General features: G+C 45.5%; 1 protein-coding gene across 3 annotated transcripts in view; it reads right to left on the bottom strand.

Moving 5' to 3' along the window:
- Window positions 1–752: 752 nt before the first annotated feature.
- The window catches only part of RAPGEF5 (Rap guanine nucleotide exchange factor 5), a 230,985-nt gene continuing 213,387 nt past the window's right edge, over window positions 753–18,350 (bottom strand). For all 3 annotated transcript variants that reach the window (XM_064575177.1, XM_064575178.1, XM_064575179.1), the window contains 3 exons: window positions 13,945–14,009; window positions 8,119–8,173; window positions 753–4,856 (listed from right to left, as the gene is read on the bottom strand). In XM_064575177.1, the coding sequence (XP_064431247.1) occupies window positions 4,738–4,856; window positions 8,119–8,173; window positions 13,945–14,009 (239 nt within the window). In that variant the 3' untranslated portion in view covers window positions 753–4,737. The remainder of the gene's footprint in view (window positions 4,857–8,118; window positions 8,174–13,944; window positions 14,010–18,350) is intronic.

Here is an 18,350-nt window from a genome sequence, read left to right as displayed (position 1 = left end):
TGGGAGACTTCATTAGCTTGGGTTAATTCTGCTGAGGTAACAAATCATCCCCAAACCTCAGTGGCTTCTAATGATGATGTTTTATGTTTCACTCAAATTATGTGTCCTTCACAAGCTGGAGACCCAGGCAGACGGAGACACCTCTTCCCGGAACATGGTAGGTCTCATGGCGGAAGCGACCTGGCAGGCATGGCTATCTTGTCAAGCTTTAGTTTACAGGCTGCACAGGTCACTTCTCCCCATTTTTCACTGGACACAGCAGGACATTTGGCCGCTCCTGAGTTCAACATGGTGAGATACATAATCCTCTGACAGGAAGGAATTACCACATGCCAAAGCTTGACATCGGTGAGCAGGAGGTATGATCCTGCCATAGGAAGGGGTAGAGATTTTGAACCATGATATGATCTAGTCTTCCCACCGCCCCAGAGCTGGTTATGAACCCTGTGCTTCAGTGTCCCTCCCACAGCTCTGGTGCAGGCAGGGCCTGGAGCTTCCCTCGGTATCTGGATTGGTAAGGGAGAGGTCTTGATCCCACCTGAGTGCGATGACAGGGGCGACAGAATGGGAGAATACTGATGTCATTTCCTACACAAGGTCTTAGGTCCCCCAACAGCCCCATGGCAGCCTGGGAACCTCTCCACCTACTGGTGGCTCTCTCAGTGAGCAAATGATTTCTGGGTCCCAAACAGTGAGGGCCAGGACACAGGCTACGGAGCCCACAGATGCGGCAAGAAGCTATGAGGCACGAATAGTATCTTGAACATAATCTTATATTTGGAAAAGCAATTTTTAAAAAACACTTGAAAATACAAGATAAGGTAACAGTGACTTATATAAGTTTTCACCTTATATTGCTTGGCCATTTTTTACATATAAATTATTGCTTACTAGCTTCGATAAATACACAGCACAGTCATATATACAGAAGCAGAAAGCACAACATAAGGAGAAAGAAAATACTGTTAATGGCAATTCTGGTAATTCCACAAGTGTTTCATATTTACCAGCTCTTATAATGGTGGAAAACTACAAAGTGTAGTCCCTGAGAAGTTAGGTAGACACCCTGACTGCGGGGTTTCTGTCTTCTAATTGTTAACGCAAGCTGACAATGTCACATCAGTCCTAATTAATGGTACATTAAAAGGCGAGAGTCCTTGCTTCAGGGCATCCATTTCATCCCAGTATTTAATAACCGTGTAATACGAATACAATAAATAGGCTATGCAAATAAATATTACTCTGCTAAAAAACGTGTAGTATACACAGCTTTGCTTTACACAGTAGTACAATTTCATCTAACTTTTTGGCAATTTTTAAAAACTTCTTTCCCCTACTAGTTTTAAGCACGATGGCCCACTCATTAATATGCAGGCTGAAATTTTAAGGACATGTCTTTGAAGCATTTAAAAGAAACTCTATATTAGACAACTGCAGTGGACCTGATCTTCCTCCATTTTAATGTTTCTGCCTAGTTTCTGAGAAGCTCGGATTAGCTATGCCACCCGAGAACGCGAGCTCTGGGATCTGTGCTGTGCGCGATGGCCGTAACAAGACAGTGGGGCTGGGACTGGGGCCGTGGTGAAGCCCAGCTCCAGGGACCAGAAATCACCAACTCCCTCTTTCATGCAACTGTCTCTCTATTCAGAGGCTAGTCTACATGGCACAACGCCTTCTGCTTACCAACAGGGAGGTCTGGCTTTTTGCTTTATTCCTCATCCTTGTGAATTCAATGTATGCTCCACACAACTTGCTTGTGGACAGGGGTCTAGGAAAATGCATTTATTCAAACATCATTAATGATACTAACATAAAGTGAATGCAGGTCATAATATTTAGCACTATAACCAGTTGGTAATTGTACAGATTATAACAAAAGTGAATTTAAAACACTGTAGCCTTTGGAACATCTGCAAATACGTATGGAGAAAAGTTTCAGAAAGGCTGCAGTTTTGCCCGCAGGACCCTGTCCTGTGCTAACTTCTAAGCAGGGCTGCTTTGCTGGAACGCGGACGAATCCACAGGCCTGCAGGACTGTCTGGAGGTTCTGCTGCAGGAGCAAGAACCCACGGAGACGTGCTCACGCGCCACCTGCTGAGGAAGGCGGCAGGTGATAGGAGGTTTTCAGAGTGAATGGAGATCTTAGGCAACCACACAAATTTAAGACCTGGGAAGGAGCTTGGACATCTCTGTCTGCCCTTCTAGCCAGAACAGAACCCACTCCCAAGAGATGTGGGCAAGTATTTGGAAAGGGAATACAGCCCATCCCTCTTCACAGGCGGCCTCGCTGTGGGACAGCCCGGCTTTGTGAGGGCAAGTTTCATGCTGAGCCAAATCAGGCTCCCACGGTTCTGCCTTTGATTCTTGAGTTCCAGATTTAAGTCTTCACGGGCTTCGGAAACTGCTGAGCTGCTGATGCTTGGGAAATCTCTGGAGACAGTTGTTAAATTTCAGAAAGACTTGGAAATTCTGACATTCAGAAGACAGGGATGAAAAAGCAAATGTAAACGACACAAAACCCTCCCTCCCCGCTGCTGCCCTGAGAGTCACGTGACCATGGCTGGAGCGAAGTGCTGGCAAGCATCACGTTCTCCCCGGCCTGGGTCTACCCACACCGGGTGGAATACTGACCACACCATCGGAAGGTGTTCAAATGCGATGTATGTGTGGATTCATCTGGCTGTGTACGTATCTGAACTGGGATCTAAGCAGCAGGTGCTTTGCTGAAATCATTCCCCACTGAAAATGAGTCCTCAAGAGGTAATGTTCTGGTGGGAGCAATGGAGACCTAATGTGAACAGATCTAATGGTAAAATGTGGAGACAAGGTCAAAATGGCCTGACATGATCACACTGGCCAAACTGATCCTCCCTAGAGCAGAGAAAAGGTGAGAACACAGGCCTTTGTGCTGTAAGCCCAGGCTATCCCCAACAATTGCCAAGGGGAGAGCTTTCGCCTTGATCAGCTGTGAGAGGAGCCGGTTTTCCCCGGTTCCGCCAGCTCTCATCTTCTCCAGGGTCTCAGTCCATTACCCGGTAGCCTGAGCTTGTCTTTGAGTGGCCCAGCCCTGGATGGTGCCTTTCTCTTATAGCCCTGTTAGTTTTCAGGACTCAAGTTTCAACTGTGGGGACAGATGGAGTCTTTTTGAAAGTCGTCCCCCAAATTTTCTCCACGTGGTTCCTTCCCGTGATCTTGCAAACTCAGTATGGTTCCTAAGCCCAGGAAACAGCGCCGCTGAGAGGGTATCAGCAAGCGTCGGGCACATCTCTGTCATAAGGTGTGGATGGGACAGCAGGAAGCAGTTCTGTGCGGGCACCTGAGGGATGAGCAGGCAGGAGCGTGAAGAATTCACACGCATGGAAAATGAAGGCTGAGGACATGAAGCAGGGCCCTTATATTTTAGCAACGTGACGAGCACCTAGCCCGCAGCGGTGGATTTCACTCTTGTATCCCACAGGCTTTTGTTGTTCACAGGAAGCTCGAGGGAAATACTCTAACCAGTTCTTCAGAATAACAAGAGGTTTTATTTGCTAGAGGAGCCAAAATAGGAATAAAAATAGACTAAAAGACTCTGAGACTTTGGGCAGGGGGAAAAAAGACAAATTATAGAAAGGCTCCGGCCGTCGGTTGGGAGGTGGACTGCAGGACTTCTAAGTGTCCAACATCAATCAGACATTTGGGTATTTGGGGGTTCTTATTTGCTGTAAGATGGGCGGTCACTAGTCACTACCTTGCTCTTATCTCATGAGGACTAAGTGCGTGCCACATCAATCCCACTTAGCCTCCCTGTGGTGGCTGTTACTGAGCAGCCTGCTGGAGGCCAGCAAAACACCAGGGCCTCATCAGGCACAAGAAGGCAGACCTCTGGGACTCCGGTACCCCTCGAAATCGTTACTGAGTGCCTACCCTCTATCATACACTGTGCTTTTTAAAAAATCACATTGTTCCCAATAAGAAATGCGAATCTTCTTGCATATGTGAAGAAAATCCCCCCAAATTAAACAGTGAGCCCATTTCTTGCAGATGACTACTATTTTTCCTTATTGGCAAAGCGACGCAGCCTAGAGCTGCAGATCAGTTGTGCAGAAACGCATTTCCCCCGCAAGCCTACATCGACAAGTGATTGTGGATGCAAAGAAATGCATGCCTTGACATCTGCCTTCTGGAAATCAGAGCACAGAGGCCAGCTGCCGGTGCGCACTAACTTCCTCGACATGAGGGGCTTTTGGTGATGTCACTGTTTGTACTGACAGCAGCCACTCCTTTTCCCTGGAAATCTTGAGATGCCATCACTGTCTTTAGGTGTTCGAATGAGCTGCTTCTCTGACAGCCTATACACAGTAATCTACCACCAGGCAAAGTAAAACTCCCGGCTCATGCACACTCGTGCTGATGCATTTGGTCACTAGGACAAGACATGCTCTTGTCTTAGCGCTGGCACATCTCAAGATCAAAGTTGGGTTGGATCAAAAAGGCAGTCAGAAGAAACCAGACTTCTCCATTTCAAGAATGCTTCTGACTCTTTCTGCCTTCTTGTTCTGAGAGCAGCTCGGAGAGGCCTCTCCCCATCTCTGGCGGCTGACATCACTTCCTGAACATGCTTTGCTTGGCTTTCCTGTGTGCATCTTATGCTGATAAAACTCAGCAACTTCTTTTCTCACAGGAAAGCAACGTGCTCAGCACTCACGCGCCCACAGCTAAAAGCGCTGCAGTTATGGGGGAGGTGCGGGGGGGCCCTCACACCCGCGGCTCAATCCTGTGGGACAGCTCAAACAGGGCCTGCTGGCTGTCAATGACATACAGGTGATTTACATAGGATTTCAACTCTTGGTGCTCCTTTGGAGACACGTCGCCTCCTGTTTTTTTGGAGGAAAAAAAAAAGACAAGTCAATCTCATGAGAGCAGAAACGCTATGTCTAAATACCCGTAAAGTCTCACGTTGAGGCTTCGAGTACATCTACCAGGTAGATGCCTAAAGTCAGCATGCCGGAAGGGAGGTCTGTATCCTCACGGTGGAGATGCTTCTCCAGCTCAGACTTGGTCCTCAGGTCAGGTAATTAGACTGGCAAGCTATTTGCTTTACTAACATTCATAGAGCACTTATCACCTAACGCTATCTAGTATTCAGTGATTGCCTTAGTGAACCTCCTCCAGAATGGGAAGCTGCAGACACACAGCCAGGAGGGGGCAGAGCACGACCGGCGCCCAGGCCATGTGGCTCCCGAGTCTGTGTCCACAGTCCCATGACACAGCAACTGCCTGCCTCGGTGGCTTTCCCTGGCTCTTCTAGCTCAGTCTGGAATCGTCAGAAATCACTGCCCATCTGCTCAGTGCATGGACACCAGAGTTTGTGTTTAGATGCTGTATAATTCTTTGGCGTCTCTACTTTTGGAAAAAAAAAAAAAAAAAGGAACTATTTGAATGAACAGGTATCACAGAACTGAACTTAAGGTATGCTTAACAGGCAAAGCAACTTCCAGAAGTATGTGGATGGGCTAATGTCTACCCAGCAAAAAAAAAAAATGTCTACCCAGCAAAGGACAAGGCAAGGGGGTTTTCCACTCCCAAAGCCAGGGCCGTTAAGCACCTGAAGGGCTGCAAGAAGCTTTCGTGCCCTCTGAGCACGTACGTCCATGCCACGCGGTGACAGCTCTGATAAGGAGCCTGAGATAAAGCCGCCTGCACAATGGGGCAAGGCCACTTCCCAGAGCCAAACCCAAACCCAATCCAAAAAAACTCCCCCCAAACCTCAAGGCACCGGGGGCCTGACTAAACTGCTATAGAGAAACAATGTCCCTGCGAGACAGGTGGTGACGTCACCCCCCCCCCCCCCGCCGGCTTCCCGGTATCTCAGATGGGAGCAGTGGCTTTCGGCTTGAGGAGAAGGGCCTGCAGGAGGCTAAGCATTTTATTTTATTTATTTATTTTTTATTTATTTATTTATTTTTTTAAAAGATTTTATTTATTTATTTGAGAGAGCGAGAAGGAGAGAGAGTACATGAGAGGGGGGAGGGTCAGAGGGAGAAGCAGACTCCCCGCCGAGCAGGGAGCCCGATGCGGGACTCGATCCCGGGACTCCAGGATCATGACCCGAGCCGAAGGCAGTCGCCCAACCACTGAGCCACCCAGGCGCCCGAGGCTAAGCATTTTAAAGCGGCAACTTTTTTCTCTTGCTGAGGTGCATTTTTTTTCCTCCTCTGTGACCCCTGTGTTTTATCACTTAAGGCGTGTATGACATGGGTAGCTTGTAATTCTTAAGGTTTAATGGCAAATGAGGCTTCCTGGTTTCGAAGAGTCGAAGCACCAGGAGTTAAAGTTTTTTACCATTCCACTTGTTTGGAAGTGACCAAAAAGTTGTATTATTCTAGAACACCTTCTCTGTGAGACCGTGAGAGACTGCTTTTGGTTTAGTAAATACTGGCTTAGGAAACATAGTGGTACAAAGATAATCTTGTTCTTAATTTTTTGGCCTGAAGATGGCAGAATGAATGAATGGTCCCAACCACGACAGTGACGGCTGCCTGGCACTGTATAATTTCTAAGTGGCTTGATCAATGTCATCTTATTTTATCCTGGTGGCTGACATGGTAGACATGCTAGGTCTACATAAACTGTCAAATTAATTTCACTAATTCAGTCACAAACACAATTTTTTAAAGATATGTGAATACAGAACACAAAGAGTTACGCTTTGTACTGCGCAGACTTACTCCCTGGTGATGGGAGGTTAGGACAGGGTCGAGGTCACCAAGCCTGTATAACCTTCGTGCCCACACTTGCAGAGTCTCTTGGTCAGTGAGACGGATGTCTTAGAATGAGCTGAGCACCCACCAGTACTTGGGAGGCAAGGGAGGATGAAAGGACTATGAGCCCCACACTCAGCAACATTATGCTTACGCATTTGAATCAATCTCCACAACAGTGTTATTATCACCGTTTCTATGGAAAGTGAATCTATTGTGTGCTTCACAGAGAATTACATAAGCACGTATCAGGCGGCAGTAACTGATGTAAGTATTTAAAAACTTAGGTCCTGTATTGGTAACTCTCCCTTTCAAGCAGAAACTTGGTAATTCATACAGAATTTCCGTTGCTTTGTAGGGGACAATATGGCCAGTCAAGACCAGCCGGGACAGAAAAAATTTCTTAAGAATATGCACCTATCCTTAGGAAGTAGGACTTGGGTCTTTCTACTTTGTGTGTACTTTGTATTATTGAGACAATTACTTTATGATGAGGATGTTTTACTTAAAGCTTTATTTAGCGGTCAGCTTTGATTGATTTGTAATTATTGAATTTAACTTTCTAATTTTTTTTACTGCCCTTCTTATCTACAGGACCTGCACAAGACAAAGAAAAGAGGATGGGTAGGAAATCAGGCGGACTCTGCCGAACGGGTTAACTCTCTGAGGCTCCGCTTTCTGCTCTGTGTTAACGGTCTCCATGCACCTATCACCAACACTGGTGTCGGGAGGCTGGTGCCCATGTGAACGCTCCTTGAACTCAACAGAGTTGATTTCCTTCCTTCCTGCAGGGTTTTAATGCTATTTAAACATAGTGTAAATTATGCTTGAGGTTTAAAAAGGAACACATATTCCTACATACGTTCATCTCAGTGGGGAGTCCACTGAGTGGACTGAAGTGTTCAGAAAAATACATTTTCAGTGAAAGGTGGCTCCACACAGGAAGTTTTTGTTGGAGAGGAGTAAAGATTCTGGGAAGCCGCTTCAGGCACTTTTGCAAACTGTGTTCCTATTCCAGGAAGCCTCCAAACAAGGAGTTTAGGGACAGGGTCACCCCTGATAAACCCACTGGTAATTGGGAGCCCCGGGACAAGCAAGCAGACTTTCTGGGTCAGGGGTACGGTGGGGAGCCTCTGATCATCTAAAGTCACTCTGTATGGGGGAAACCTGCTGCCGAGAGAGGATGAAAAGCTGCCGTATCTTGTCTTCCTCTGCATCCCAAACAGGCAGTGACGAAATGAGAAGAGAATACAGCATCTGCATGTTACACTTTATAATCGGTTTCAGTACATTCCCACCAAACACTTGTGACTGGCTCGCAGTCTGTGCCCAGGGGCGGTGAGCTGACATCCCGTGCCCGACTCCCAGTACTCACCAAACTGATTAGTCCTGCAGTGTCTCAGGGTTCGGACAGTGTCGGCAATCATGTGCTGCAAGGGAGAGCAGGAAACGTATCAATGGAAGGGTCATTTAGGGTGCTGCTGGGATAGCGGTACCTGCCGGGATGGAAGGATTTTACACCCTTGGGTGCAAACAGAAGAGCTGTAGTTGGAACTGGCCTTTAACTGAGAATAGTGAGCTTAGATTACAAAAGGACATTCAGTCTTCGTCTGCAGAAACAGCACTCTCAACCCGGGCTGCACAGAGTCCAACTGAGCCCTGGGTTTCCACGTGCCATGGACTCTAACAGCCCATTGTTTACACAGTGTCAGGAAATCCAGCACCCCCACCCCCATCTCCCTGTCCGAATCTGCCTAGGCTTTTCATGTCACGGGATGTTTTGCCTCTTCTCCATGAAGCCTTTCTGAGATTTCCCTTCTGAATCTGGGAGGCTCCTCGGGACAGTATAGATTGGCCTGTGTGGTCGGCACTGCTCGGGATCTTTGCGCCTCCTCTAGGCTGGGTGCCACTAGAGGGCTCTGCATGCCTAGCACCTGTCAGATGGCACACGGTGACTCCCGCATACGTGTTGAATGCCCGTAGGAATACTGGTGGCATCAAAGACTCCGTATCTCAAATCAGGACAGGAAAGGAGATAGTTACAAAAGGCAAACACTTTCTAAAACACCAGTGTCATTACAGAGACTGTTCTCTGTTTATGATTTACATTCCCTCCTATGGTCTTCAGGATTTTGCTTTAATTTCTTTCTTTGAAGTTCTCACTGATCTGCAGGCAGAAGTCTTCTTGACCTTATGGCTGCCTCTGACCAGATCCCATGAGCTCATACTCGGGTACCTCCAACAGTCTTCTAGCTCTCTCATTTTTAGTGTTCCACCGTGAAGGAGAAAGACAGCATTTAGGACAACATTCTGCACTACTATTCCTCCCCTCCGGTTGCTAGAATAATCTCTGAACACTGTTGCTATCATGTCCTAGTCCTCTGGAAAATCCACAGTGACTTTCTAATTTGCTTCATCTCAAAATCCAAACATCATCCTATTATTTGAGAATCAACATTATTCATTATCTGGTCCTCCAAACTTCCCCAAACGTGTCATTATCTTTCCCATCCTGTGTGTACACACCAAGCAAAGGCTCATCCATATACAGCAAGCCCTCAATGAATTATTGCTTAAAGAATATTAGTACAAATTTTTTAAATTTAATATCTGTCAAAACTATAGAAACTTTGTTTGAACATGACCTACTTATTAAATTGTTCTCCACTGTATTTCTAATTTATTTCTACTCAATAGTGGAAAATTAAATAGGACAGTGATTAGAGCAGTAGCTCAGGCTGCCTTTGTAAAGGAAATGAGACGTGACTCATGCCTGTGAATGTATTGTTACATTTCCTTCCCCAGATTTGACCGCTATTCCCAGGGCAGGTCTCTCATTCTAAGCTATGGCGTCACACTGATTTCTATCGTGTGCCATTCGTGTGGCCCACGGGAGCGGATGTAAGGCTGAGTACCGAGCGCCGCAGTGAAACCCCAGTCCTGGTCCTCATCTTTGGCTTTCTTGAAGCAGGAAGGAGGAGGAGGAGGAGGAGGAGGAGGAGGAGGAAGATCTGGTAAAGGATGACGCTCTCGACATGGAGGAGTTGAGAAGAAAAATAGAAAAACGTCTGTTTCTTCGTTATTTAATAGCTCAGGGCTGAAACGGTTAGAGCTGCTGAGACAGCAGAGGGCACAGCAGACGTCTCATTAGACCCAATGAGCACTTCTGGGCCTTCGCATCGTTGGACTTAATGGGTTGGCCTGTATCAGCCAGATAAAGAGAATACACTGAATTATTTGCTAGCTGGCTTAAGCTAATATCCATCATGAGGAATTGGCTTCTCACCAGTTAATTCAGTTAGGTTCTATTGGTTCATTATTGTGAAAGATGATCCTGTTTTTGCTTAAGCGATACGCTGTTCCTTGCTAAGAAACATTCCTTCAAAATATTGACTCCATTAGGAAATTTAGTTTCCTTCCCCAGCATGCAAGTAGAACACAGGGCTGTGTATAATGTAAAATAGATTTCTGTCCTTCGAAAAAATGTGAATTCACCCTGTTTTCTCTGTGCAAGGAGGGGGTCAGCATGAGGCGGGCTACATCTTAAGTGCCATTTACTTTGAGGACCAGGAACTCCCCAATATTACAGAATCTGCTGTCTCTCTCTCTTTTCTTTTTTAAATTTTATTTATTTGACACAGAGAGAGAGAGTACAGGAATGGGGAGTGGCAGGGAGAGGCAGAGGGAGAAGCAGGCTTCCCGCGGAGCAGGGAGCCTGATGCGGGGCTCGATCCCAGGACCCTGGGATCATGACCTGAGCCGAAGGCAGACGCTTAACAACTGAGGCACCCAGGCGCCCCAGAATCTGCTCTCTTTAGCAATGTTGTGCTTACAAGCACCTGATGGATGCATGTGGGTGCTATGGCCCGCTCTGTGCATGTATACCTGCATTTCTTTTTTTTTTTTTTGGTGGGCAGCAAAGCAAAGTTTATTGAGTGATAGTTCAAAGCTCCTGAAGAGGGAGGGGACCCAAGAGGGCTGCCCTATACTTGCATTTATTTTCTAGCTGTCTTTTTTGCATAAAGTTCTCTTCAGGAATTTAAAATTTAAAAGAGAGGGGTGCTTGGGTGGCTCAGTCGGATGGGTGTCTGCTTTTGGTTCAGGTCATGATCCCAGGACCCTAGTATCAAGCCCCACATCGGGCTCCCTGCTGAGCAAGGAGCCCGCTTCTCCCTCTGCTGCTCCCCCTGCTTGTGCTCTGTCAAATAAATAAAATCTTTTAAAAAATAAAATTTAAAAGAGAATATGATTACTTATGTATGCCATGTTATTTCCCCAAACCATCTTAAAGAATTAAGGGATACAGATAGTTACTGACTCTAACAGAAGGACTATCTGTTGGACTTTGTTTCGCTCCCTGTGGTCAGTCTGAAGTCCTGACATATCTGAAAGCAAGACCCTAGACTACACGAACTCCATTAAAAGGCTTCCAATGGCATGTTGGAGAAAGCAGGGGAAGCCAGAGATGCTGGTCAGAGGGAGAGAGAGGGCTGCAGGGATCTTTCCATTGCTCTCTCCCATCTGGGCCTTTATCGAATTGTTCTCTTACTTTGCTGGCACTGAGGGGCAGCGACACAATGAACTTAACCAAACCACTGGTTCACTTCAGGGAGGAGATCCACTGCCAGTCTGCCCTCAACAATAGACAAGAGTCAGCTTATAAAGAATGCTCCCCTAAGTTAGTCAGAGGGAAACTCACTAGACCTTTATAAAGAATTCCACTCAGTATGACACACCTCATCCCACATCTTCACACATGCTCTCCAGTGCTGGTTAGGCATTCTTAACCAGATGTGCTGGCCAGGGTTTGAAGGAGATATTGATCAAAGGCTTCATTTGCCCAAAATCATTTCATTAATATCAAACACTGGAGATGAACCTACATAGGGTCTAGAACGTTAGCGCCTATTGCCTTTGGTTGCAAAGAGGTACCCTGTGATCTTCAGGACATGACACAGTGATGTAGCAGAAATCTCTAAAGAATAAGTAGAAAAAAAACCCCACTTTGAATATCCGTTTCTGGCTGTGTTGGTTTGACTGTAGAATCTTCTAGAATCTTCTAACTGAGCTCTGATTCCAAAGCACTTAGTGCGGAGGGACTTGAAAAGTTATAGACACACCCACTTTATTTAAAATTTTTTTTTTTTTTTTAGATTTTATTTGACAGAGAACAAGCGAGCACAAGTAGGGGGAGCAGCAGAGGGAGAGGGAGAAGCAGGTTCTCCCCGCTGAGCAGGAAGCCTGATACGGGGCTCGATCCCAAGACCCCAGGATCATGACCCCAGCTGAAGAAGATGCTTAACTAACTGAACCATCCAGGCGCCCCTAGACTCATCCACTTTAAAAATAACTGGGCAAAGGGGCGCCTGGGTGGCTCAGTCGTTAAGCGTCTGCCTTCGGCCCAGGTCATTATCCCGGGGTCCTGGGATGGAGCCCCGCATTGGGCTCCCTGCTCAGGGGGATGCCTGCCTCTCCCTCTCCCTCTCCCTCTCCCCCTGCTTGTGTTCCTTCTCTCGCTTTGTCTCTGTCAAATAAATAAATAAATAAAATCTTAAAAAAAAAAAAAAGAATAACTGGGCACAGGGGTGCCTGGGTGGCGGCGTCGGTTAAGCATCCGGCTCTTGGTTTTGGCTCAGGTGGTGATCTCAGGGTTGTGAGATCGAGTCCCGCATAGGGCTCTGTGCTCAGCACGGAGTCTGCTTGAGATTTTCCCTCTGCCTCTCCTGCTCATGCTCTCTCTCAAATAAACAAATCTTTTTTTTTTTTTTAATTTTATTTATTTGACAGAGAGAGAGGCAGTGAGAGGGGAACACAAGCAGGTGGAGTGGGAGAGGGAGAAGCAGGCTTCCCGCTGAGCAGGGAGCCCGATGTGGGGCTCGATCCCAGGACCCTGAGATCATGACCTGAGCCGAAGGCAGACGCTTAACGACTGAGCCACCCAGGCGCCCCATCAAATAAAGAAATCTTAAAAAAAAAAAAAAGGGGCACAAATCTATCATCCTCCAGTGATTAAAATGGAGCTATGACAAGATATTCCAAGATGTCTGTCTCCCAGATTCTAGGAATTTGGGCTTTTAAGTTGCACAGGGGTTCTCTGCTGCCTCACCCTCTGTGTGGTGAGCGAACCTGACGGTAAGAGTAGGGCACTTATGAGGCAAAGGTCAGACGCCAAACCTCGCCTGGGCTCATCAACTTGGACTGCTCTTTGGTCATGGTCTGCAACCCCTGCCTTCCTCAACCTGCTGTCACAGGCCTGACCTCGTTCACAGGGATCCGAGGGTCAGTTCCTAAAAGAGTTCACACAAACCCACTATCACTGCTGAAAAAGTCACTCGAAGGTCAGGATCTCTGGACAGTCACTGGTATCATCTCTACGAAGGACAGTCTCATCTATGACACTAAGGTTCATTTATCAGACAGACCCATCCTTGCCGGCAGCTGGGCCTCTTCGGAGCCCTCCGACTTTACACTCGGCTCCGTCCTTGCAGGCAACCCCTCCTCTGTCCCAGGCCAGTCTGAAAGGTGAGGAGGAGCCCACTACATGAGAAGAAAACCTGGGAAGGTCCTAGGAATAATTCAGGAAGAGGCCTTCCGGTAATGTCTAAGGAGGAACTGACTGAGGACCTTTCACTGGTGAGCAGGGAGAGCCCTATGCTAGAGCTGCTGTCTCCACAGAGGCACGCTGTCCCCGGGCTGACAGAGGCGTGGTGCTTGCCCTCACACACACACCCCCCCCCTACAAATTCCACCTTCATGTCCGAGTGGGGAGCACTGGAAATGAGCACACCTCCCCAAAAGCTTTCTCCTGAGCCCCGGAAGCAGTGCACACCAAGACACAGAGCGATGCCTTTCAAGCAGTTGAGCTTAGCCTCCCGAGTGTGAATTCCTTCTGACAGAACCTTACAGTTTTATTTCTGGCTCAGTAACACACCCTCGACCTCTGATGTGAACATAATGAAGTTCCATTTTCAAACCTAAAAAACAGATTTTCATATTTGGTTCTCAAAACCTTGCTAGCACCCCTATTTCTAACTGGAATGCATTTTAGTGACAACGCAGAACATGTGGCAGATAAGCTCCTGGAAACCTCGATGCATTCAAAGGAGAAAAATACTTAAACCATTTGTTTCTTGGAGCAAGAAAGAAAAGCATACACTTTCCTTATAGGGGGGAAAAGGGAGAAATAATGAAATTTACATACCAGTTTTTCAAAATTGACAAGATTATCCAAAAACGTTTTATTTCCTTCATGAATAAATGTTACATCTGAAAATCAAAAACAAAAAGATATATGTGCTGTTAGGAGTGGATCATGAGTCAGGGCTAAGAAGGTCTAGATGCAGTGTAACTTATTAATTTTTCTTAAACATAGTGCATTATTCCATAATTTGACAAGGCAAATTGAAATTGAATCTGTATGGTATTTGATGTGAAAAGGCATAATTTATGTGTCTGTGTGGGAAGATAACATAAATGCAATGATATATTTTGTACTTACGGTGAAGTGCTTGACTTCAACTTAACCAATATAACTTAACCAGTCCACTATGTTTTTAGGCCAGAATATTGAGCAGAAGAGAACTAAATAACCAGAAACAAAAGAATTTTAATATCTATGTGTTTGCTTTTTAACAATTCCTGGCAAAGTGTATGGGGCCTGCTTTACCTAAAATGTTAGAAGATCTAGATGTTTCTTTTTTTTTTTTAAAGATTTTATTTATTTATTTGAGAGAGTGTGAGAGCAAGAGAGAGAGATTGAGAGAATGAGGGGGGTAGGGGCAGAGGGAGAAGCAGACTCCCTGCAGAACAGGGAGCCCGACAACGTGGGACTTGATCCCAGGACCCCGGGATCATGACCTGAGCCGAAGGCAGATGCTTAACCAACTGAGCCACCCAGGCGCCCTAGATGTTTCAATTTAGATTTTTGGGTCCAAAAACCAGTGCCTGATTGTGTATCAGAAGTGAGGAAAGGGACAGGTTAGAAAATGGCAAAGTTTCTGGCCCTCCTTGATGGATGCAAAAAAGTATCACTGACGAAAAGAACATAAGGAAAGTAGGGTGAAGGTATATTTTCAGAGGAAGGGAAAGTTACATTTGGTTTGAGCCTCACTGCATTTAAAGTGGCAGAAGATATTCAAGCGAAAATCTCCTTTTGGTTGCAAAAAAAAAACCCCAGGAAGTGCCTCCTCAAGAGAAAGGGATTTGGGAATTAGTTAAAATAAAGATAGCAGCTGAAGCTCAATGAGTGGATGACTCATAAAAACTCAGTTCAGAGGGTCAATGACTGAGCACTAAGGGAATCCTCAAAGACAAGAATCAAAGTAAGAAATATATTACAGTTAAAAGAGCCTGCAAATAATCATGTTAGATCACAAACATGGAGAGCAAACCGAATGAAAATTATCTTGTTAAAGTAACCTGACATAAAAGAGGGAAAAGAACAGGTTTAGATTCCTATAAATAGAAAGGGAAAGCATTTGTATCTAATCAAGACTTTTCATTCTGCTGGTCCCTATGGGGCAATTATGAGCTAGGTGCTCTGGAAACCTGCCTCGAATGTGTTTGGCCGCTGAGCTTTGACAGCCCACCAGGGGGCGACACGAGTTACATAGTTACAGGATACCCTGATAACAAACCTTTCCTCAAAGGCATTCCTTACGGCTTCCAGTACTGACTGCAAAGTTTTCCTAAGATTTTCCCCCCTTCTTTTAAACTGATGTTCTAACAGGAAAACAATTCACAATTACATGATCATCTGACAAACTCTCTGGTTATTTTATAATCTTTCATGACTTTGCTTTCAGAAAAGAACTACAAGCTTTCATTCTGTGTCACCATATTTAGAAGAGAGTAGTCCTGGGGCACCTGGCTGGCTCAGTCAGAAGGGCATGCAACTCCTGACCTCAGCGTTTTAAGTTTGAGCCCCACGTTGTGTGTAAAGATTACTTAAAAAATAAAAAAAAACCCTTGGGGTGCCTGGGTGGCTCAGCTGGTTAAGTAGCAGACTTGGTTTCAGCTGAGGTCATGATCTCAGGGTGCTGAGATGGAGCCCCCCATCGGGCTCCCTGCCCAGAATGTATGTAGTCTGCTTCAGGATTCTCCCTCTCCTGCTGCCCCTCCCCCAACTTGTGCACACTCTCTCTCTAAAATAAATAAATCTTTTTAAAAAATCTTAGAGACTAGTCGACCCAGTTAGCTCTTACCTTTTTGTGTGTGGCAAATAGCACTATGTGCACTCTATCTACATCACACACCGCACACCACCTAAAAGCCTAGTCTCCCTTAACTCCCCGACACCTCAGGTTACAAACGCCATCTCTGAGTCCCTTGGTCCATTTCCCCCGTGTTACATCATTGTCATCCTCTCCCTGTGTTCCCATGGATAATGATGAGGGGTCACGGCAATAATGGCACTCATCTTTATTAACAGCATCAGACACAGCATTAACAAAAGACTGTAAGGTATAGCCCTAGCAGGACAGAATGTGAAGAAATTGTCGGCCAAAGAACACGTAGCTGGCCCACGATCACAGCTCCCCCGTCCCAGCCAGGATTCAAACCCAGGGAGCCTGGTTCCTCTCACCACTGTGTCTCTCTGGGAGCTCAAGCTGAATAGACCTGGGCATGTCTTACAACCCGTCATAGTCGCCTTGCCAGATTTATGGCACATGGAGTATGTCTGCAATTTTTCAAGTTTCCTTGGTGGCTCCCTCTCTCCTCTCCAGCCTGAGGTCTCTTCTCTTCTTGGGTGGTCTCACTTAACCCCAACCCTCAGGGGCTTTGAGGTCAGCTGATGCTGGCATGAGAATAGAGCAGGGAAGGTGCTTACGGCCAGGTGGGAAGGAGAGAGGCTGGAAGGGGCTGCCACCCAAAAGGGGGCTCAAGGGGCTGAAGGCTTTGATGCAGGTGAATGGCAGGTGTGTGAAGAGGAAGGTGTGAGAGAGATAAACCAATAAATGGAAGGAAGGAAGGGAGGGAGGGGGTGGGGGGGGAGAAAGAAAAGAAAAGAGAAGAGAAGAGAAGAGAAGAGAAGAGAAAAGAAAAGAAAAGAAAAGAAAAGAAAAGAAAAGAAAAGAAAAAAGAGACAAAGAAAGAAAGAGAGGGAGAAACCCGGGATCTCAGAACTTAAGCCCTGGGCTATGAAGCAGTTCAGGGTACCCACCAGGCTGAGTGTGTGAAATGAGCACTGTTCATCTGGAGACACCTGAACATTCTCCAAACACTTCATATAATAGAACCACTGGATGAAACGACTCCATTTGGAGATGGCAAGTAAAAGAGGAGGAAGAAATATACAAGCACCCTAATATTCCTTTTATTTAAATGCCCCTGCAAATCTGCGGGAGTCATCTTGGCTCTGAGATACACACACAACCCACCGGAGGACCTCGGTTCATCTTCACACACCTGTTGATATTCACTTTGTTGGGAAGGACTACCATCTTCAAAAACACTGCATGGTACAGACTGTTCGGCTGCTTCTGACTTTAGCTCAGCTGGATCCTTTTCCCTACACTTATTTAGGGTTTTCCATTCATCCGCTTTCTGAACGGATTCCATACCACAGTAGGGGGGAAACAAAATCAAAAGGCAAGAATTCAACTGGGAAACAGGAAAACTGATGCTGGAAGGATCCTCAGGTTAAGAACTCACTTGATAATCTTACTTATGCTTACTGAGAACTGACCGGCTCACAAAAATGAAACATGGGAGGCCTAATCCTTCTTAACACCCAAAGAGTTCAATTTGGTCCTTTTTCTCTAACTAACAGTAACCCAAAGTGGGAGGCACAAGGAAGGGGGAGAGGGGCGAATTTTCACTAAAAGTTTCGTTGTTCTAAAGTAGTTTATCGCAACTTTAAAAAAAATTTGCAATTAAAAAACCCCAAAATTAATGCTGTTTATTTTTTCCAAAATGTTTTGTTTCAGGCATGATACATACATATTTTAAATTTTCACCCGATATTTCTTTGGAGATTATTTCACACAAAAACAATAATTTTAAATACAATATAAAGTGGTAATGGTGTTTATTTTTATAATGACAAAATATTTAAAAAGGAAAACTAAGTGCTTATTTAAACTCAAGAAAGCTTCTAACGAAAAAAGAAATAATGTTTAATTTACTAGAGTGAATGTATTTTCAGTAGAAAAAAAGGAAATTTGTTTTGCTGCCAACAAAGAGGTCTAGATAAACTCAGTAAAGCAGAAAATTGCATCCAAGCTAAGACGTGTGAGACACTTGACTGCATTAAATATTTTTTGGGGAAAATCACAAATGTACAGCAAAAAGCACTGCTCATATCTAATTAAGCTAAAGGGACATTGTCAACTAATTTCTCATTACCTTAAAAGTTTTCTTTCAAAATTTTTTCTGCTTAAAATCAATTCCTTTCCCAGATCTGTCTTCATTTCCTATGTTTCCTATTTGTGTCTAAAAGATTCTAAGTGTTACTTCCCACCTGCCACCCCCACTCTCCAGTTGAGGATGTTGTTTTATTTTGCAAATAAAAATCAGAAGCCTGAATAAACTTTTAAATTGTTATTTTGGCATTACAATCTCTCCCTATCCCATCCATTTACATTTAGCAGAATCTTTTCAGCTTGC

This window comes from Mirounga angustirostris, unplaced genomic scaffold (genome assembly GCF_029215605.1).
Source record: "Mirounga angustirostris isolate CCGP_5_RB_7025 unplaced genomic scaffold, mMirAng1.0.hap1 SCAF_12, whole genome shotgun sequence".
In the NCBI taxonomy this organism is placed as follows: domain Eukaryota; kingdom Metazoa; phylum Chordata; class Mammalia; order Carnivora; family Phocidae; genus Mirounga; species Mirounga angustirostris.
This window is presented reverse-complemented; position numbering and strand designations above follow the sequence as displayed.